At 34.1% G+C, this 19,632-nt stretch overlaps 1 protein-coding gene across 3 annotated transcripts in view; it reads left to right on the top strand.

The window, feature by feature from the left end:
* Positions 1-5,406: 5,406 nt before the first annotated feature.
* The window catches only part of LOC117105481, a 108,166-nt gene continuing 93,940 nt past the window's right edge, over positions 5,407-19,632 (top strand). For all 3 annotated transcript variants that reach the window (XM_033246643.1, XM_033246644.1, XM_033246645.1), the window contains exons 1-3: positions 5,407-5,628; positions 10,835-10,894; positions 16,699-17,040. In XM_033246643.1, coding sequence (XP_033102534.1) covers positions 10,843-10,894; positions 16,699-17,040 — 394 coding nt within the window. In that variant the 5' untranslated portion in view covers positions 5,407-5,628; positions 10,835-10,842. The remainder of the gene's footprint in view (positions 5,629-10,834; positions 10,895-16,698; positions 17,041-19,632) is intronic.

The raw sequence follows: 19,632 nt of genomic DNA, 5'->3' as shown, positions 1-19,632 counted from the left end.
GATGTCACTGTCTGGGTGTCTATTTCAGTTTGTTTTTATATCTAGTATCTTTGTTGAGAATTGATAATAAAATAGGCGACAACTTGGTAACGAAAGTTTGGCACAAGTTTTTTTAGATCCAGCTGTAGGGGGCGTCCAATTTTTCGTATTCCCACCATGCATTTCGGTGGAACACGGTGGAACACTTTTTTTGTGTGGAGAACTCATAGAGATATAATATGTATTTCTAGTATCTTTGGTAACGAACGCTATCTCAACATAGTCCACCAGAAATACGGATTTGAAGCACCAAAGTTGGACATAATTGCAACAAAACGTTTTTTTATGAATATATATAGTTAAATTTTATATCTACAACATACAAAAAGTTTACCAAAATATACCCACGGGAAAGGTGATTTTTATAGCAAAGAAAACTATTTCACTGGGCTTATACGCCCTGTCAAGGATGTGTGTGCTGTGCCTTGGTTACGAAGCGCTTTAATTTGATTTGCCGCTGACGCTGTTGATTGGTTAACATACCTTCAACAGTCTGCGCGAACTCATTTACGCAACACACGTACGTACGTACACAAGTTCGTACGTACGTCACGTCCCAAAATGTAAACACGGAAATTGTTAGATATTATAGTAACCTCTGAAATATTTAAATTCAGGGTAGATGGATCTACAACAATAATTCAATTTTAATTTTAAATACAATGATAGGTACGATTAATTGACAAATAGTGAGGCCTGCCCAGTGTGTGCCGACCCAGCTGAGACTCAGGAGTCGGAAAAAATGTATGTGATCTTACATCAATAGGCCATATATAGGAATAGGCCTATTATTATATTTTCTTACCTAAAAACACCAATTTTATAGCTAATACAATAAAACAAATTTATTTGCAAATAGTGTAAAATAATTGTTGATATTTTAAAAAGTATAATAATGACTCTGATAAATTATTTATTTGAAATAGGCCTCTATTCTACTCTCTTCATATAAAAAAAATGTTGGAAATCACGTAAATTCAGGATTTGGTGCTGAATTACTGTATAATGCCTGTATAATGCCTTGTCTTCTGGTGAATAGCATGGACAGGGGTGACAGGCAACACGTACCCCAACTATTTTAAGGGGGTGGTCCCCATCACGTTCCTAATGAAGTCAAGAAATACCTGGAAATTGTAGAATTGAACTGCATAAATGACCAGATTTTAACGAAAGACCACTTTACAGGCAGATAACATCTTATTTTATAACAAGATACCGGTGTTTTCTGTCCACAAACATCTGAATTAACTGTAATACATGACTCGAGTGCGTGCCTTTATTATACAAGTATGATAAAAAGTGTGTAAAGATAAATTGGTTTTCGGCTCATGAAGTAGGTAAAGTAGATAAATCGAAGACAATTATGTTGCTATATTTCTATTATCGCAGCGATTCATATTAGATACAAGATACAAGATAGCTTTATTGTCAAATTAAAATATGAAATTAGTTTTTCTCATGTCAACAAAAGTACATAAACAACAGAGAAACATACGAAACATAACATGACGAAATGGAGAGCACCTTCTTTTCTCAATGCGCACTACATACTGTCAATCACTATGGTTGCGCAATCTTTTCTATTTTGAAGCTGATACATTTATCTCTCATAAAATATCAAACATATTAATATTTTCCACCAAGAAAAGTTTCGAATTTAATGGAACATTTACATTTTTATTTCAACTTCAATTTTCATAAATTGGCCAAAATTCGCCAATTATAATTTTAACAGATATTAATTATTAAATGATTGCTATTAAACAACTAGAGTGCTGACAAGATGGCGGAGCAATGCAGTGTTGTGTATGTGTACCATCCAAGATGGCCGCCGTAGGATAGCGTCAACTTCAGGCTTAGTATAGATATTATTACCATAAATAAGCCCTCTGACTGACTATTATTTCATTATTGATAATTAGTTTTGATAATAACAAATTATTAAACTGTCGTAGCCAAAAAGAGGCCAAGTAGAGCATCTTATTCAAATATTAAAAAGAATTAAAATCGTGTACCTTACACCCATACACCGCAACGCTCGAGTTTCAAAATACGGGTAACTAGCTGTACTGAACTTTCTGTGTAAATTGAGGGCGCAATTGAAAATGATAGTGCTCAGGGGAAATTTGATTGGCTGAATCTTTGGCAGCCATCTTGGATGGTACACACACACTGTCAGCTCTGCGTAATTCGAACATCGAATACATTGCTGTTAGCGCTCTAGTATTCTTATTATATCTCTATGTGTTAGACCATGGAGGTATTATTATACCTCCATGGTTAGACACAGAACGCGCATCGCGTATGACACAAAATGGCTTCTAAATTCTCAATGTCGCAACTCTTTCTATGGCTCTGCGCTCCCGCATTTTGCGCAGCTCCTATGCTCTATCTACGGCTCTGCGCTCCCGCAGAGCCATATATATAAAGAGTTGCGACATTCCGCTCCTTGGTTTACGAAAGTCACGTGGTACACACCGTCCATTTTGTTTCATAATCTTCCCGATGAACACATGCAAAGTATATGTGTTACGTACACCTATCCTCTGGCCTAGGCCTATATGGAAATTATAAATTATAGGGCAAATCAATATTTGTATATTATAGGAAAGCTATTACGTTACAACTAAAAATTAAATGAAACATATATATGTATATATTATAGATAAATCTAATGGAGAGTTAAATAGGCAATTTAACCATTAGGATGCGTACCAGTACTTAAGCACAATCATTGCGGATGTCACTCCAAAAATGACAAGGCAATTTTATTCAACGTTTCATTTTTATTTAAGCATCATCAATAATAATAGTATTATTATCATTATTCCTGATGATGATCAAGTAAATTGATTTTTTTTTTTTAAACTTTTTGGGCGGAAGTAAATAACTTACGTGGGTCCTTAGCACCCATTTAAAAAGGTACTTGCGTTCTTGAGGTTTTCTCCGATTTTTACGTATTATAATAATCTTAATTACATTTTTATTAAATTGTTGAAATTGTTTTCTGTATCGTGGACTGCCATGGCTACCATGGCTGCAAAAACCAATCTGATAGTACAAAGCTTTTCCGATTTCCGACTAATGAAAACAGAAGGAAAATATGGGAAGCAAAAGTTAGGCGATTAAATTGGAAATCTTCGACCAACTCACGTCTTTGTGGGGTAGGAAGTATAGGCCTGCCTTGGCTTAAATTCTATTTTTGTTTTTCTTTTTCAACTATTAAATTTTAAGCATTTATCGCCGTGCGAGCTATTGGCCTTCATACTGTACAAATAGCCATAATGGTGTAAGCTTATAACAGATTTTGAAAATTGTTGTTACGGAAGCGTCTGAATGGATATTCGTCACATAGCCAGAGCTAGCACCTGACTTATACTATTTTATATTTATAAATAATAATAATCAAATTAATAATATAAGATTTGTACAGGGCTCGTTCATATTCAAATTTAAAGAGCAACAATCTATATATACCCTATCGGATTTTAATTACATTTTGATATACATATTTAATTAATTTTTGCTAGTCGTCACATATCATTTATTTGCAAAAATAACAGGAGCTAATTAAGGGTCTATATGGCAGGATTGCTTAATTGAAGAATGCTTGCCATAGAGGGGCTGTCTCGGTCTATCGGCGAGGATTAAAGAACTGCATAAAAATAGTAAATTATTACAGTATTTATAATATGAAATTGGATATAAAGTAGTGAAATCATAAAAAAAAAATCTATAAATACAGTTACATGAAATTCGACTGCTAAAAAGATTAAATGGAATTAAACTATACAGGAGGGTGCTAACTGTATTTATACAATATTATACACAGGAACGCACATCACGTTAGACACAGAACGCGCATCGCGTATGACACAAAATGGCTTCTAAATTCTCAATGTCGCAACCATAGAGGTATAATAAGAATACTAGAGCGCTAACCGCAATGTATTCGATGTTCGAAATACGCAGAACTGTGTGTGTACCATCCAAGATGGCTGCCATAGATTCAGCCAATCAAATTTCGCCTAAGCGCCGTCGTTTGCAATTGCGCCCTCAATTTACACAGAACGTTCAGTACATCATGTTTAAAACTCGAGCGCTGCGGTGTATAGGCGTAATCCACACGATTTTAATTTTCATTTCTTGGTACTTTATTTTTGAATAGGATGCTCCACTTGGCCTCGTTTTGGCTACGATAGTTTAATAATTTGTTATTATAATTACCCATAATTATCATTAATAAAATAATAGTCAGTCAGAGGGCTTTTGCCAGGACTAATGCTTTAAAACACACAGCTTTTAATAGTTTCCCTCGACTCTGGAATGCTTTACCTGCTAATAAAAGAAATGTATTACTCTTTAACATTAATAATTTTTTGATGGAACTGAATGATTATTATAACAACGTTTAAGGGATTTGGGAATTTGCTCGATTGCTCTCTCTGTGGTTTATTTTATCTGTTCTTTTTATTAGGCCTTTTTAATCTTTTTGTAATTATATTATGTTTTCTTATACCGTACTGCATTTTAATGTTTATAATATATTTTTTTTTAAATTATGTATATTGAATTGCGATATTGTATTTTTGTTGTCATGAGGAGAGCCCCTCGACAGTAGATCTTCTACTTTTGGGCAATCCTGCCACATGGCAACAATTCTATTTTTGAAATTTTATATTTGTATATTTATATATTTATATCTGGCGAAATAAATGAAATGAAATGAAATAATATGGATACTAAGCCTGAAGGTGGCGCTTTACTACGACGGCCATTTTGGATGGTACACATACATAACTCTGCATTGCTCCGCCATCTTGTCAGCACTCTAGTTGTTTAATAGCTCTATGGTCGCAACTCTTTCTATCTATGGCTCTGCGCTCCCGAGTACTGTACTGCCCTCACTAGCGTGTACTTGGTTTTTTTTTGTTTTTTTGACGTGACGTCACCAAAAGGAGCTACACCTTCTTCTTCTCGATCGCGAGAGGGTATCAAAGAGTATAAATAGAACAAGAGAGCAAAGTCCCGTTCGTAAAAACGTCATGCCTGTGTAGGACGCCAACTAACGGTTGTATATTCTTTTTATTACCCAGTGCAGCGCTGCGCAGCGCGGTACACTTCAAAAATTGACAAACTGCTCGGGATTTAACAGTAGCAAATCTTCTAATAATATTTTGTTGCTGTTTAGAATCTGTCTCTTATACACATCTAGATGTGTATAAGAGACAGGTGCAGTACTGGGTAATAAAACATATACAAGCGTTAGTTGGCGTCCTACACTAGCTGCGTAGAGCGTATCGTTTTTTTACGCTCCCAATGAGCGTTGTTGGCTCTCTTGTTCTATTTATACTCTTTGAGGGTATTTATTAACTGCATGCTACCATTACCGCGAGTCGAGCTTCTGGACGACGACTTACGACGGAACAAAAAAAAAAGAAAAATCGTCATTTGAAACCCTAGCCTAGGCCAGTCTAAGCTATGTTATATATTAAAAAAGAAAGTTAGAAGAGGAACTAACTTGATGATGTTTTTCAATAACAATTAAATGAAGAATTGAATGAAGAACAGCTAAAAAAATAATAATAAGTAAGTAAAATAATACAAAGTATAATTAGGCCCCAGGCCTAGAGGATGGCCTAGGCCTAGCTAGGCTAGGCTAGGGCCAGCACGGAGCGCGGGCCTAGCCCTAACCTAGCCTATATTATATATAGGCCCTAGGCCTAGCCCCTAGTTATAACTAGGCCTATAGGCTAGGCCTAGTAGTTAGGGCCTATAGCTAGAAACATAAAAATTAGAAATGTCTCACATTTTTAGCCTACTCTCTGAGGGAGAGGGTTTCTAGAAGGCCTAGGGATCTGTGATTTTGAGGGAAATTCTTTTTTTGTGACCCAATTAGACTGATCGTGCAATATAATAGAGGAGAAATTTAAAGTATGAAGATTTTTTGCGAAAATATTGTCCGGAAATATGTGTTGTATGTTTTTATATCATATCTTACCACTGGAATGGATGGGTTTCTTATGAAAGCTGGTTTCGTCATTGGTCAGATTGCAAATCGCCTCTATTCCATATTATTGTGAATATCAACTAATCATAGCCTGGAATGGTAAGCTTTAAAGGCCAGAAATAATTCTAAAACCTAGCTAGTGAAAAAAAGTAGACTGCTTGATTTTTGCGGTTCTAAGCGGATTTTTATATTCTCATTTTCAGTCAAATTGGTGAAATTTTTTGTCGAGATTATATCTAATAATAATGTATTTGAACACATAGTGAAGAGAAAATGTATGCCCCGAGCTGGCCTTTAAGGCTAATAATGCGTCTGCATTGAGTCTACTTAGTGTAACAGTGGTTTAATAATGGTTGAAAATGAGATGTAAAAAAGTAATGGTTCAGGTCTCAGTCTGGTAAAGAATTAATAATGGAGTTGAATGGGTAATCAACTTCTGGCTTCCACTGCTACATCAGCCTTGATCCAGATTATTGGAAGTAATTTTATAGACTGCTGCTGGTCCAGATGCTGAAGTGTAATAAATAATGTTCAAGGATGGATATCGATGGGTAAATTAGGCTAGGCCTATACAACACACACTACAGCACCACAAAGTATAATATAACAGGACATAAACGGAGCAACGTAAAGTAAAATATAACTGATTGGTTGATGATTTATTCAGAAATAACAGAGAGACTGGTCTGCAGGTCCAGTCCCAAACAAAACTAGATTTGAACTCGTCACACTGAGGACAAGTTTTAGGTGATCCGCTTTTCAGGCAAAAGAAATCTCTCGGCGCTTTAAATAAAAGTATGAATTATGGGAATCTACCGTAGCAAGGATTTTGAAACAGTGCAAGACAAGTCTGCCACACTCTCTTTGGGGTTCCAAAAAAAAAACTGAAGAAAGAAAGAGGTGGTGGAGGAGTCAGAAAAACATTCATTTTGACCATGATGACATCATCAAAGTGAAAAATGAATGACACATTGTGAAAGCAAACAGTCTCAGCTATAACATGCTCAAAGGTGGGAGATGATTGATCAACAATAAGCGAGATACGTTAAGTGAAAATAAAAATTATGACGTTATAAATAAAAAATCAGTTTAAAAAAATTTAGATGGCAATATGATGATGTCACAATGTCTGATCAGCCATAATGATCTATAAAATCATATCTACAACTCATATGTTTTCAGAATATGTAATAAAAATTGGGTTTCATCTTTCATCCTAAGGATGAGCATATAAATTTTAACGCATGCTAAAATGCGCAAATGGAAAATTGAATACATGACATTCAACTTTGACCCAAAGTTTATGCTCACTGAATATGATTCAGAAATGACGAATGGGTAAGATGATATGGGGTCATCAATGTTTTGAGGAAAGAAAGATGAAGGGGGTCAGAAAAAAACCTTTATTTTGACCATGATGAAATACTAGTCCATATAGCAAAACAAAATATCAACACAGATTTTACAAGGTCAGTCAACTATGGCATCTTAGGGTTATAAATGTTAATTTATTTTCTAAGGTAGAGAGGGGGGCTTTGCAACAAGTTCCACCTATTTTGCAAGTTCAACTTGCTATACTTTCAAAATTACACCCGTGGTCCAAATAGTGTTGTACATTAATCCCTCAACTCTTTTTCGTGTTTGCAGTTTGTTTTATGCCATTTTTGGCCGTCGTCCCACTTTTTACTTATGGCTTGTCATTACAGAGACAAAATATGTAAAAACAGTCATGAAAAGATATAAACAAAGGAACAAGAAAAATTAGTATCAATCACTACAATTGCAATTGCAGTCATTATTAAATAAATTGAATACAATAAAACATTAAAAGAAATTGTTACCTTCTTGCCTTCTTGTTGAACTGGATGATGCCGGAGGGGAGAAAGGACTTGGCATTTTACCACTTGGATTAATTTGGTTTATAATAACCTTGTGGAGGTTGATGAGAGGCATCTAACTCAATCCGATCAAAGTTTTTCTGAAGATTTATCTAAATACACCTCACTATGAGGGAAAATCTAAACCAATCATTTTACCAGCCCGACGGATGAAAATTTCAAGGCGTCCTTTATCCACTCCAATAGCATTACCAGCCAGCAAGGGAGACAATACGAGTAAGCACTACATTACAGATCTATAGAAAGAAAGCAACATAGGTTCACTGGAATTAAGTTGAAATAAAGTTCTCAAGCAGTACATTCTAGGATTCAATTTTTTACACATAAAATCAATTCAATATGGTCACTCCTGCTCAATTTATTATTAAAAACAATGCCCATGGCAGATACTTATATGGTTAAAAATGATTTCAATTTCTTTTTCTTTGATTAGTTGAAATTCAAATTTATATTGGTCCTAAAGTCGATTATCATCTCTTTTGTTTTTGTAGTAAGTAATTATTGTCACAAAATTCAACAAACCTTTTTATTTTGTTACGATAATGTGTCATCTGAAACAATAAGACCGATTGTGCTTGTACCATCAGCGAATTTTACAACTAGGCAAAGCTCATTAGAGGACCTGTAGTCAGCAGTATACAAGGAATACAGTGTAACTAAGGCGCTTTAATTGTAAACTGGGGACACTCGTATCAGAAGTTGCTATTTCAAATTCAAGATCATTTATTGTTTCCTATCACAAATAAAATTTAATATTAAATGTACAATTGGACAGGGGAAATCTTTTATGCAGTGTGTTTCTTCTTATGGATATATAGATACATAAATAAGATTGTTGTTGAATTTGATTGTTGCATTGTTGTGTTCAACTTTCAGGTTTTTTTGCAATAATTTTAAGTGGTCTCTTCAACTCCGTATAGCCCCCTGAAATTTAAAGTCTCTCTCATCCCGGTTCCTAAGATGTCACCTATTGTCACTTTAAATGATTTTTGCCAGTTACACTCATCTCGATTGTAATGAAATCGTTTGAACACCTAGTCAATATAAAGCATGTTATCTCTCCAGGCATTTTTAGGCACATATATTACAAATGACTTTAAATGAGGGGAAAATGTTCATCAGTGTGTGAAAAAGACCCGGCAGCAACTTTATTTTCAGCGTAGATTGAGGTCCTTCAGGAGTAGTTCCCCCCTCCCCATGATGAGTCAATTCTATAGGTCAGTGGTAGATCACTACGTAGTTTCTATCCCTCTGCCATTAGGTCATTGAACCAGTCACTAGTTTGAAATTTCAGTATTTTATGTTTGTTTTTGTTAACGAACCAAATTGAATTTCATTTTGTATGTGTATTGTACATGTATGACAAATACATTTTTTGAGTATTGAGATAATGGTTCTTCAAATTGGCGTACTGACATTTTTCCCAAAACTAGTGTAAGAAAAAATTGATTGTAAACAAATTTCACAACTTGTATATAGAAAATGACAGGTAATAATGAAACAGTGGATAAAATTCAATAAAATAGGCAATGGTAATTAATTCTATTTGTAAATAGATGTAAGCATTTAGATTATTGGGAATACTCTATTGAGTCAGAAGTTCAACCTAAAGTTGACGAATTTCAATTTTTAGTTGTTTATGTACATAGTAAACTAACATGTCATGCTTAAATTAGTTATATATGTTGTAAATCAAGCAAACTTCTTGGTTTTATTACCAGGTGTAGCAGGATTATGTCCTGGGTAGCTATACTAAATTTATACAAAGCTTTGGTATTACCAGTTTTCACCTATTGTTGTTCAATGTGGACACCAGTTGAAAAATCCCATAAATAGAATTGAAAGCATACAGAGAAAGGCAACAAGAATAATAATGTTTAGGAAAGAAGATTCATGGGAGACATCTTATTGCTACAGGTTGTAAACTCTTAACATCATGAGTATTGATGATTTATTAAGCTACATAACTTACATAATAGGATTTAAGATTTTGAATGGTTTTTGTCCTCCTACATTTAATGAATATGTTAAAATTAGTGAAAGGTGTGAGGGTAGTGCGAAAAGTAATACATTTCTAAATTCTGTTTTTGTATCTTTCGGGTAGTGCGAAAAGTAATACATTTCTAAATTCTGTTTTTGTATCTTTCCCTAGGCTTTGGGAACAATTACCACCTGTGATTCAAAATTCTTCATCAATCTCATCTTTTAAATCTGCTCTAAGTACTATATTTCATTATATTAGTTGTACTTTAATTGTATTTTCTTTGTAATTTTTAGTTTCCTTCTTCCATTTTTGTTTTTGGTGTACAGTTCTTTTATTTATAAGGTGGAGTGAGTGCAGTATCAGTTTGGGCATGTGCCTATTCTCACTCCAGGCTATAATTGCTCTTGATGATTGCCAAATAACTATTATTATTATTATTATTATTGTTATTATTATTATTATTATTATTATTAATATTGTTATTATTAATAATTGAATAGACCTGTCTAAACAACAAATATGATTGAAATCTGCTGACCCTGTCTATTCAGCCTACTACTGTACTACAGTAGGCATCTTATGCTTTTTAAAAAATATAGCTCTTGATTTGATTTTATTTCAGTTGCATAGGTTTTTTTCTTTTTTGATGGTATACAAAGATTGGTCACTCCACTAAATAACACTAAATTGAGATTCTTGATCACAATTCCTGATGATGACATAATTAATGTTGAAATATTGAATCCTGACATGATGGTGTGCATTTTGATACTTGGAGTATGTATCATAATGTCTTGTTCACAATTTTATACATTTTTTTCTATATCAAGCTTGCATCTAATGAAACAAGTATTACTGTAATTTTTTTTAAATTAAATAGGTTGTATTTTTTTTATTTTTCAGGTTGATTCATGATGCCTAAAGGGAGCTTAGTATTTATAATTGTACTTGCTATTATACAAGGTAATAAACATTTTACTTTCAATTATGTTGATTGGTAAATAGAATTGATACATGGGTACATGATTATGGACAGTAACATTGTGAGTAAAGGTGGGCTCAATATGATATAAAAATCACACATGATTTATTATTGGTAGGATTTGTGCAAATGTTTATTCCATTGAAACACTGAAAGTGCAAACCATTTAATTTTAATCATTTATTTATTTACTATGCGAGAAAGATTCTGTTTTGAAGGCAAAGAGAAAGCAAGGCAAAGAAAAAGCTAGACAAGGCAGCGCTTTATATCAAAACCGATGAAATCGAAGCAGACAGAAAAGAACGCATTCAACTAAAATCTGTTGCTGAATCTGCCTACAAAGAAAAAATTCGTATGCATAGGGCCTAGCTAGGTATACAGTATTTTCATTTTACAGTAGTTTGGAACGATATCGGAAGTGGGAGTGCTGGCAGTGGCCTGCTAAGGACTACAATTTATTTGAAAATATCTTGGGTCTGATCGTCCACACCAGTTGGGCCAATCGTCTGTCACCCGAAGTTTTCATTACGATGATCAAGAACGTACACGATCTAGGCCCTGGGCTAGGCTTAGCTTGTTCTAACGGTTTTCCGTTGTGGAAAACTATTATCGACAACAAACTATACCGATGGAAAAGAATGTGGCAAACAAAACTTACAGGCGCTTCTGTATTACTGACCCAGACGGTTTAGGATAACGATGGTTGTCGTCAATCGCTGCAAACTGGTTGTTGGAACATTGGGGGTGGTCAGAAAGTAATATTGTTTAAAAAGAAATTATTAAGAAGTGATTATGACTTTATGTGTATTGTTGAATCTCATTTAAGATGTAATGATGCTCTAAATATTCCAAACTATATATGGTTTAATCACAATAGATCATCTCTTCACAGTAGAGCAAAAAAGGGCTCAGGATATATTGGAATTCTTGTTCACAGACGCATTCTCAGCTCTTTTAATGTTAAAATTGTGGAAAAGGGGTATGATGGTATATTGTGGCTGAAACTTACAAATCAATTTTCAAAAAACTCTTTTTTATATGTTGTTGTTATCTCCCTCCGGAAAAACTCTAGCCGTGGTGTTAATGCTGAAGACTTTTTTGATGCACTAATTACAGGCATATAAATTTCAGGCATATAAATTTCAAGATAAGGGTAAACTACAGATCTGTGGTGATTTCAATGCTAGAATTGGAGACGTATAAATCCACAAGGACCATTTATTGACTTTAGTATAAGTGCAAACATATGCAGTCTCAATGGTAGAAACGATAACATAAAAGATAATTTTACTTGTGTATCTACAGGGAAATCAGTTGTTGATTATTTTATTTTCCCGTATGATGAACTTACGCTGTACTCCCTCTTTAAAGTATTACTTTTTCAAATCTCATAAAAACATATAATATTACTGTGAATGGTACTTTACCTGATCATTCCCTTTTATCCTGGGCATTTGCAACCAGTGATAGACTGTCATGTACTGTAATAACAACATAACCCATGAGCAATACAATGATTTTAAAAGTCTTGCAAAATTATTTGACCTGTGTGAAATACCACACAATCTTCTCATGGATGAATAAAGTATTTCTAAGGTGAGCGAATTGATCAATGAACTAAATTCAAACTTTGGAATTTAGGCTGAAGTTGACAGGGTGTATGATAAATTTGAAACCTTCATTAAGTCCGCTGTTAAGTACCTTTATAGAAAGGAAAAATTCTGACGTGGCAATAATAACATTTGAATTCGCCAAAACCCTGGTGGAATCAGTCTTTACAATTATTGTGGGATGATGTGTGTGGTAAACAAAGAATGGTTAAAATTCAAAATTTCTCATATGTGTAGTATTCTCTTTGTAAGCTATAAATCTGCTTATAAATTATTTGATAAAGCTGTGAGGAAAGCTAAACGCCAATTTCAATATAGTAAAATTAATAAGATTGATAAACTGTTAAGAGGGGATCAGAGTATGTTCTGGAAAGAGGTTGGTAAACTTGGTGTAAACAATATTTCCATGGAAATTGTAACCGATGATAGTGAACTAATAGGAAATGTAGATCAGGTATTAAACGAATGGTGTAATGAATTCAAGTCACTGTTTAATACTAATTCTAATGATTTTGACGATGTGTTTTTATTACATGTTAAAACCCAACTACAACGTCTTAAAGTTAATTCTTTCGATAACAATCATATTGCAGTGCTACTTGCCATAATAACCCTATTGGGTATACTGAAGTAATTGATGCAATCAACCGAGCTAAATTAAAGGCTGCTGGTATTGATGGCATTATTACAAAAATCCTTAAAAACAATACATCAGCAAATTTACTTCATGCCATGTTTCGAAATTATGTTGCTTGTGGTCTCTGCCCATCTAGATGGAAGCTCGGTTTAATTAACCCAATCCAAAATCTGGAAATAATGATCCAAGAGTACCGATGAGCTACAGAGGTATTACACAGTATGTAAAATTTATTTTGATGTGATTCGTAAAAGGCTTTCTGATTGGCTTGAAGAAAACAATATAATTCATGAAGAGCAAAATGGATGTATGCTGATGACATTGTGATACTTGCCGAAAATGAAAGCTCTCTTCAAAATATGTTAGATGCTGTTTCAAAATGGTCTATAAAAGGTGGCGCATGCCTAAATGACAAATTGTCCATTTTCGCAGAAAAAAATCGTAAAAAAACTAATAAACAGTTTAATTGCTGTAATTTTGACATTGATATTGTTAATGGTTATAAGTACCTTTTCATTTGGTTTGATGAATTCTTAGAACCTAATGTATCTGCCAGCAATCTGGCTGTGTCTGCATCTTGTGCACTTGGTGTTATTAGTAAAGATAAGGCTCTGGGAGGTATCAACTTTAATTCATTTAATACAAAACTCTTTGAGTCTCTTTTTAGTCCGATCTTAGATTATGGTAGTGGTGTTTGGGGTATGAGTACTATTCAATAAACTCTGTTTTTTACCATGCATGCCGTTTTTTCCTTGGGGTTGGGAAATATACTCCAAATGACGCTATACTTGGTGACATGAGATGGGATCCCCAATAGTGTGTCAGATGCAGTTTGTAGCTAGATTGTGGAGCCGTCTTTCAAAACTAGATGAAGACCGGTATCCAAGTAAAGCCTTCCAGTGGTCCCAACATTTAGCAAATAACAATGTAAAAAACTGGTGTCATGAAGTTAAATTGCTGTTCTCCAAAATGGACTGTGAACAAATTCTAAATGAAGCAGAACAAACAAATACTCGTAATTTGGTAAGTCATGCCCATAGCGCAGCTAAATTGTTTGTCGAAAACTGTTGGAAAGAAGCCATTTTCAGTGATCGCAGAAAGAATCCAAATTCGCACAATAAGCTGCGCACTTTTCGTTCATTTAAATCTAGTTATGGCATAGCTAGTTATGTAACCACTTTCATGAAGAAATTTAATAAAATAGGCGAGTGTTAGCCCTCTTAATGTCAGGTTGCGCCCCGATTACAATTGAAGTAGGGCGCTATAACAATATACCGGTTGATGATAGAAAATGCAGTCTGTGCAACTTGAACAGTATAGAAAATGTATTGCACTGCTTTACTGAATGTCCAAAATACAATGATTTCAGATCCCACCTGTACGATTATCAACCCATCCTTTGCAGATTTAACCTCTAATGACAAATTAAATTTTTTAATGAGCGATGGCAACCACTGTTATAGGGTAGCTAAATTTGCCTACCAAATCCTCTCCTTGCGACGGTCTATTGTGTTTAAGCAAATCATATTTTAAGAAATGTTTGTATGTTTTGTTTTTTAATCATGTTTTTTGCATGTGTTTTAAAAATGTCCTGTATTTCACTCATAAGCCAGAATTGGCTGGTCTCGGTTTTAATCTGACAGTGTGAAACAAATAATTAAAGAACTAACTAACTGACTACAATGAATAAAAGATGTAACCATGTTTAGTCTGTTATAAAAATGACAAACCTAAGCACTTAAAAAATAATTTACATAATATTATATGTTATTAAAAACAAATTTTAATGATAAACATTTAAAACATTTGAAATATAATGTATTATAAATAAATGTATACAAGATACAAGATTCTTTTATTGTCACTAGTACATAAAATACAAGTAAAATTCGTCTTCCCGATGCCAAAAATTAGTATAAAAGTTAGACATAAAATAATCGAAGTACATAAGTAAAACAGAATATGCAAAATGATACAATTATTTACAAGAATTACTGTAGTTAGTTAAGTGATATTAAAATATATATCAGGCAATATACTTTTTTGTTAATTGAATTAAGTAAGTTTATACATTATTAGTTTAAAAAATCACAATTATAATGTAATAATAAAATAAAAATAAAAATGTAATAAAAATGGAGTGCAATGAAGTATTAACAGTGACAAATGGAACATCGACATGAAAATAACCAAGAAGAAACATTCAAAGGATCAAAAGTGAGCAGTTTGAATTATTTCAAAACAGATTCCTTGAAAGTAGCAATAATAGGCTGAGGTTGAGAGGATCAGGAGGAGTGTTGAAAAGAAGAACAGCAAGATTGAAATAAGAAGTTTGAAAAATAAGTTTTACACTCTTTAGACTTGAGAAGGAATTGATGAACTATGTGTAGAATCAAGGTAATTCAACAGAAGGACGCACATCTCCACTCTCGAACATAGCGCGTGCGTACAGTCCTTTGATCTTTTCTGTGGCATCGACAATCCGATACTAGTTGCGAGTACAGCCGTCAATTATTAGTCTATGCGTGCCATTCGTTTTATGGTGTTAGTTTTTATTTGATTAATTTTGGGTACTTCGCAATGTCTGTTACATCTGATTTTTTTTTTACCGCGAGCTTGTTAAATGCTTCTATAAACTGCAATTTGATTTTTGAAAATTGACCGAGAAAATGAAAAGTTATAGCAATTTAAATTTTACGAATTTTATAAAATTTCACGTTCTTATGTAATATTAATCTGTCATTTTGACAATGTTGGCATAAGGTGCCGAAAACGAACATTTGAGTATATACAGGACATTTATTAATTTTTACTGCGAAGCGAGTCTCATGAACGACAATTCACCACAATTTTGGTAAAATTAATGTTGAAATGAAGAATTTATTTCAGTCTAATGTTAGTGCAAAATATCATTAGTCCTTTGTAATCACCGCACGACGCGCGATTATCATGGCAACTAACACGCGCGTGGTCTGGTTGCTAAGGTTTTTGTGACGTTCAGCCTGTAGGGACGCACGTGCGCCTAGAATGTCGATGCCAGAGTTATAACCTTTGATGTCCCGAGATGTGCGTCCTTCTGATGAATTGCCTTGGTAGAATGAAGACCAGCGTCCACACAGTGGACATGGATTTCATCAGGAGAAAGTAGTAAATCAAGCTAATTCCAACAATTAAAAATGTCTTTCAACTGCAACAAAGACCTTTAAGGTGAGACTTTTTTAATACCTTGTTTCGTGAAACCCTAAGGAAAAAAATATACATATCTTATTTTTGTAGATTTCAAGGCAGCGGTGGGCGTAATAAAAAAGAAAGAAAACATTTTATTCTTTTTCTGAATTTTCCTATTTTTGTGGTGGCAGGTACGCTAATTGGACAAAAATATGGTTATATTATAATTATCTTCATTATTGGCCTGCAGAGGATTGATTCGCTAAACAAGGTATAAAAAATGTCTCGTCTAGTTAACATCATACCATTCATTAGACCACTAATATTTCATTTATTTAATAATTAAATGGTCTTTCTGTGTCTTTTCCAGTTATAAATGGTCAGAACAATCCTAATGTTACTATACAAAATGCTACTGTTACATTAGGGGAAGATGCCACCATCAACTGTTTCTACACAATATATGGTGAAAGAACCCTATTAGCTGTTCATTGTTACAGCAGCAATTCTATAGGAGATGAAGGGGATCTGCTTGTTAGTTCTTCTATTGGCTCAAATCCCAACGGCAGATACAGTGTCGACGTCTCACAAGCTGGTGTAGCTACTCTCAATATTGTAAATACATTAAAGTCAGATGATGGATTCTATCAATGTACAATTGTTGATTCAGTTGGTATCAGTGGCAATCATTTTGGCAGTCTAACAGTCCAATGTAAGTATCATTTGAATTGTTTATTAATAGTCAGTGATATTTTTAATGAGAAATTTATTTTTTTCTTGTTACTGATATTAGATTGGATTTTTATTCAGTCACTCTGATTTTAATACTTTCCTTAGAATCATAAGCAAAATATAGAATGGACAATTTGGTCCCCCTTTTTTTTCTTTTATGTACCCATATCAGACTGTCCAAAATCAAAATTAACAAAATTATTTGGCCATTTGGTTGTAAAATTATCAGGGTTTTACAAAACAAAGACAAAAGGACCGCAAAAAAGACTTCCATTTTTAAAAATCTTTGAAAATATTACTAGAATCTCATAAAACCATTGTCATGCGTATCTTCATTTAAATGGGATTATGAAGATTATGGGTTTGGCGCAGCGATTTCCACACTGACCATTCTCGGCCGGCCATGCGTAATTTTGGTTCCTATGAACAATAGAAACCTATCCATTTGTCATTGTATGTTACAACGTCAGTGTTTATGTTGTGCTGACGCAGTGACATTTTATAAACAAGCGTTTCCTTACTTTCCTATACCCAACCAGAGTTTTTCCCTATTTAACATTTTTTTTCCCTATTTAACATATTTTTACAAATATTAAAGCCAAAAATTATGACAGACTATACCCCCACCCCTGAAGACTACCAAAACTGTATGGTAGTCAAAGCCATTTGTGGAATGCGGTATCTGTCACTGAAAACGGTCTGTGGACTCGAGGGAATGTCCTACAATCATCAAAATACCTACCTACAATGCAAAACCTCAATCTGACAATCGCCATGAAGACAACTGATGTTTATGGCCTCGAAGATAATCAGAGAAAGGAAACATTCCGCTGCCTGCCTAAAGGAATAAGAGTGGTTGTATTTTTTTGTTCAAATCATGTTTAAACACTCTGTGTAATTGAAATCTAATTAGGGTCAAAATAGAAAGCTCAACAAACAAACGACAAACTCAACAAACAAAAGACAAACTCAACAAACAACAGACAATCTCAACAAACAACAGACAATCTCAACAAATGAAAGACAAACTCAAAAAAATAATTTTTCCCATCTAACAAACTACAACTAACCATTACACCACCAGGGAGCAAAGAAGAATTTCCCATTTAGACATTCCCGTCCACCAAATTACTACCGGTCATCAACAGACAGGTTCAACGTGCAAATTTCACTGCCGCCACAGGCCAGCCAAGGACAGTTTGCCATTTGGACAATCTCACCCAACAAACTAAAAAACTGGCCATCAAAGCAGACATGCCAACCACTCCGATTTTGGCGGAGTTACTCTATTTATTTAAGCAAAACTCCACACTCTGATTTTGGGTCGAAAATCTCCACTTTTTACTGAAAAGCTGAAAGAAATCGCGCATTTCCGAATGAAAATGATAATCCTATGATTTAGATAAGAACAAGAACACTCAATTTCGTCCTGAAAACAGCGCTCTGAACTATATACGAAATAGAAATTCGTGCTCTACGGTCTACTGATTTTGAAAAATACCAATTTCATTGACCAAATCGCTGTCAGAGTTGCACTCTGAACTGTGTACAAAAAATTAATTCGTGCTCCACGGTCTACTGATTTCGAGAAAACAAATTTCATTGGCCAAATTGATGTCAACAGTCAGAGTTGCACTGTATAGTGCTCCATGGTCTACTGATTTTGTAACAAGTCTAGTAAAGCGCGATTTCGAAAATGGATTTCGATGAGAGTGATATGGATGTAGGCCTAGGCATTGCTCGAAAAACGAGTAGTACTGTAGTGTTGAGCTTCCTCCAAAAAGAAGCTAAAACACATGCAAACATGCAAGTTAATAACGGAAAGTATCCTGTCAGTGGCCCTGTCAGTTTGAAATCAAAACTGACGCCTAAGGTATGCTCATTGTGATTGGTGCGGTTTTAATTTTCTGCGTAGGCCTAGGGCCTAGTCTTTCACAGCGGTAGTGCTGATTGTGAATGGTTACATTTTACAATCCAATCACATTGGTACCATGTCTTAGGAATACTTCTCACATTGCCAAAACTTCGTTGAGGAGTTTTTCAGACTCTTTTTGTTGGCCTTGTAGGGTTGGCATGTCTGACAAAGAACAAACTCGCAAAAATACTAAATATTTTTTAACGTTGGAGGCAGCAACATTAGAGCATTGCATTAGTAATTCGAATCACATTATCTTACTTGAAACTCTGGTATATTATTTATTTATTATTTATTCTGTCTTTCTACTGCATGCACTTTCAGTACTTGTGTACTGTTTTTCAAAGTGGTACAGTTTCATAAAATACAAAAGTTAAAAGAAAAGTAATTAAAAAACAAACATATATATAAATAGATATCATAATAAAAGTTATTAAGAATTAAAAGAGTTTTTAAAAAATATAATAGACATGTTCATGAAATTTGTTGTTGTTTTGTGTGGAAGTTCATCCACAACTTTGTTGAACGATACAAAAAAGTTCTCTTGCCTTGACAGTTATTCCATTGTGGTACAAAAAGGTTATTATGAGATTGACTACGTGTACATTTTGAATGGGATTCGATATTAAATTTAAATTTAGATGATAAATAAGATGG

Source organism: Anneissia japonica, unplaced genomic scaffold (genome assembly GCF_011630105.1).
Source record: "Anneissia japonica isolate Jap-2015-1 unplaced genomic scaffold, ASM1163010v1 scaffold287853_len143968_cov122, whole genome shotgun sequence".
NCBI lineage: Eukaryota > Metazoa > Echinodermata > Crinoidea > Comatulida > Comatulidae > Anneissia > Anneissia japonica.
The sequence above is the reverse complement of the archived record's forward strand: the minus strand, read 5'-3'. Positions and strand labels throughout refer to the sequence as shown.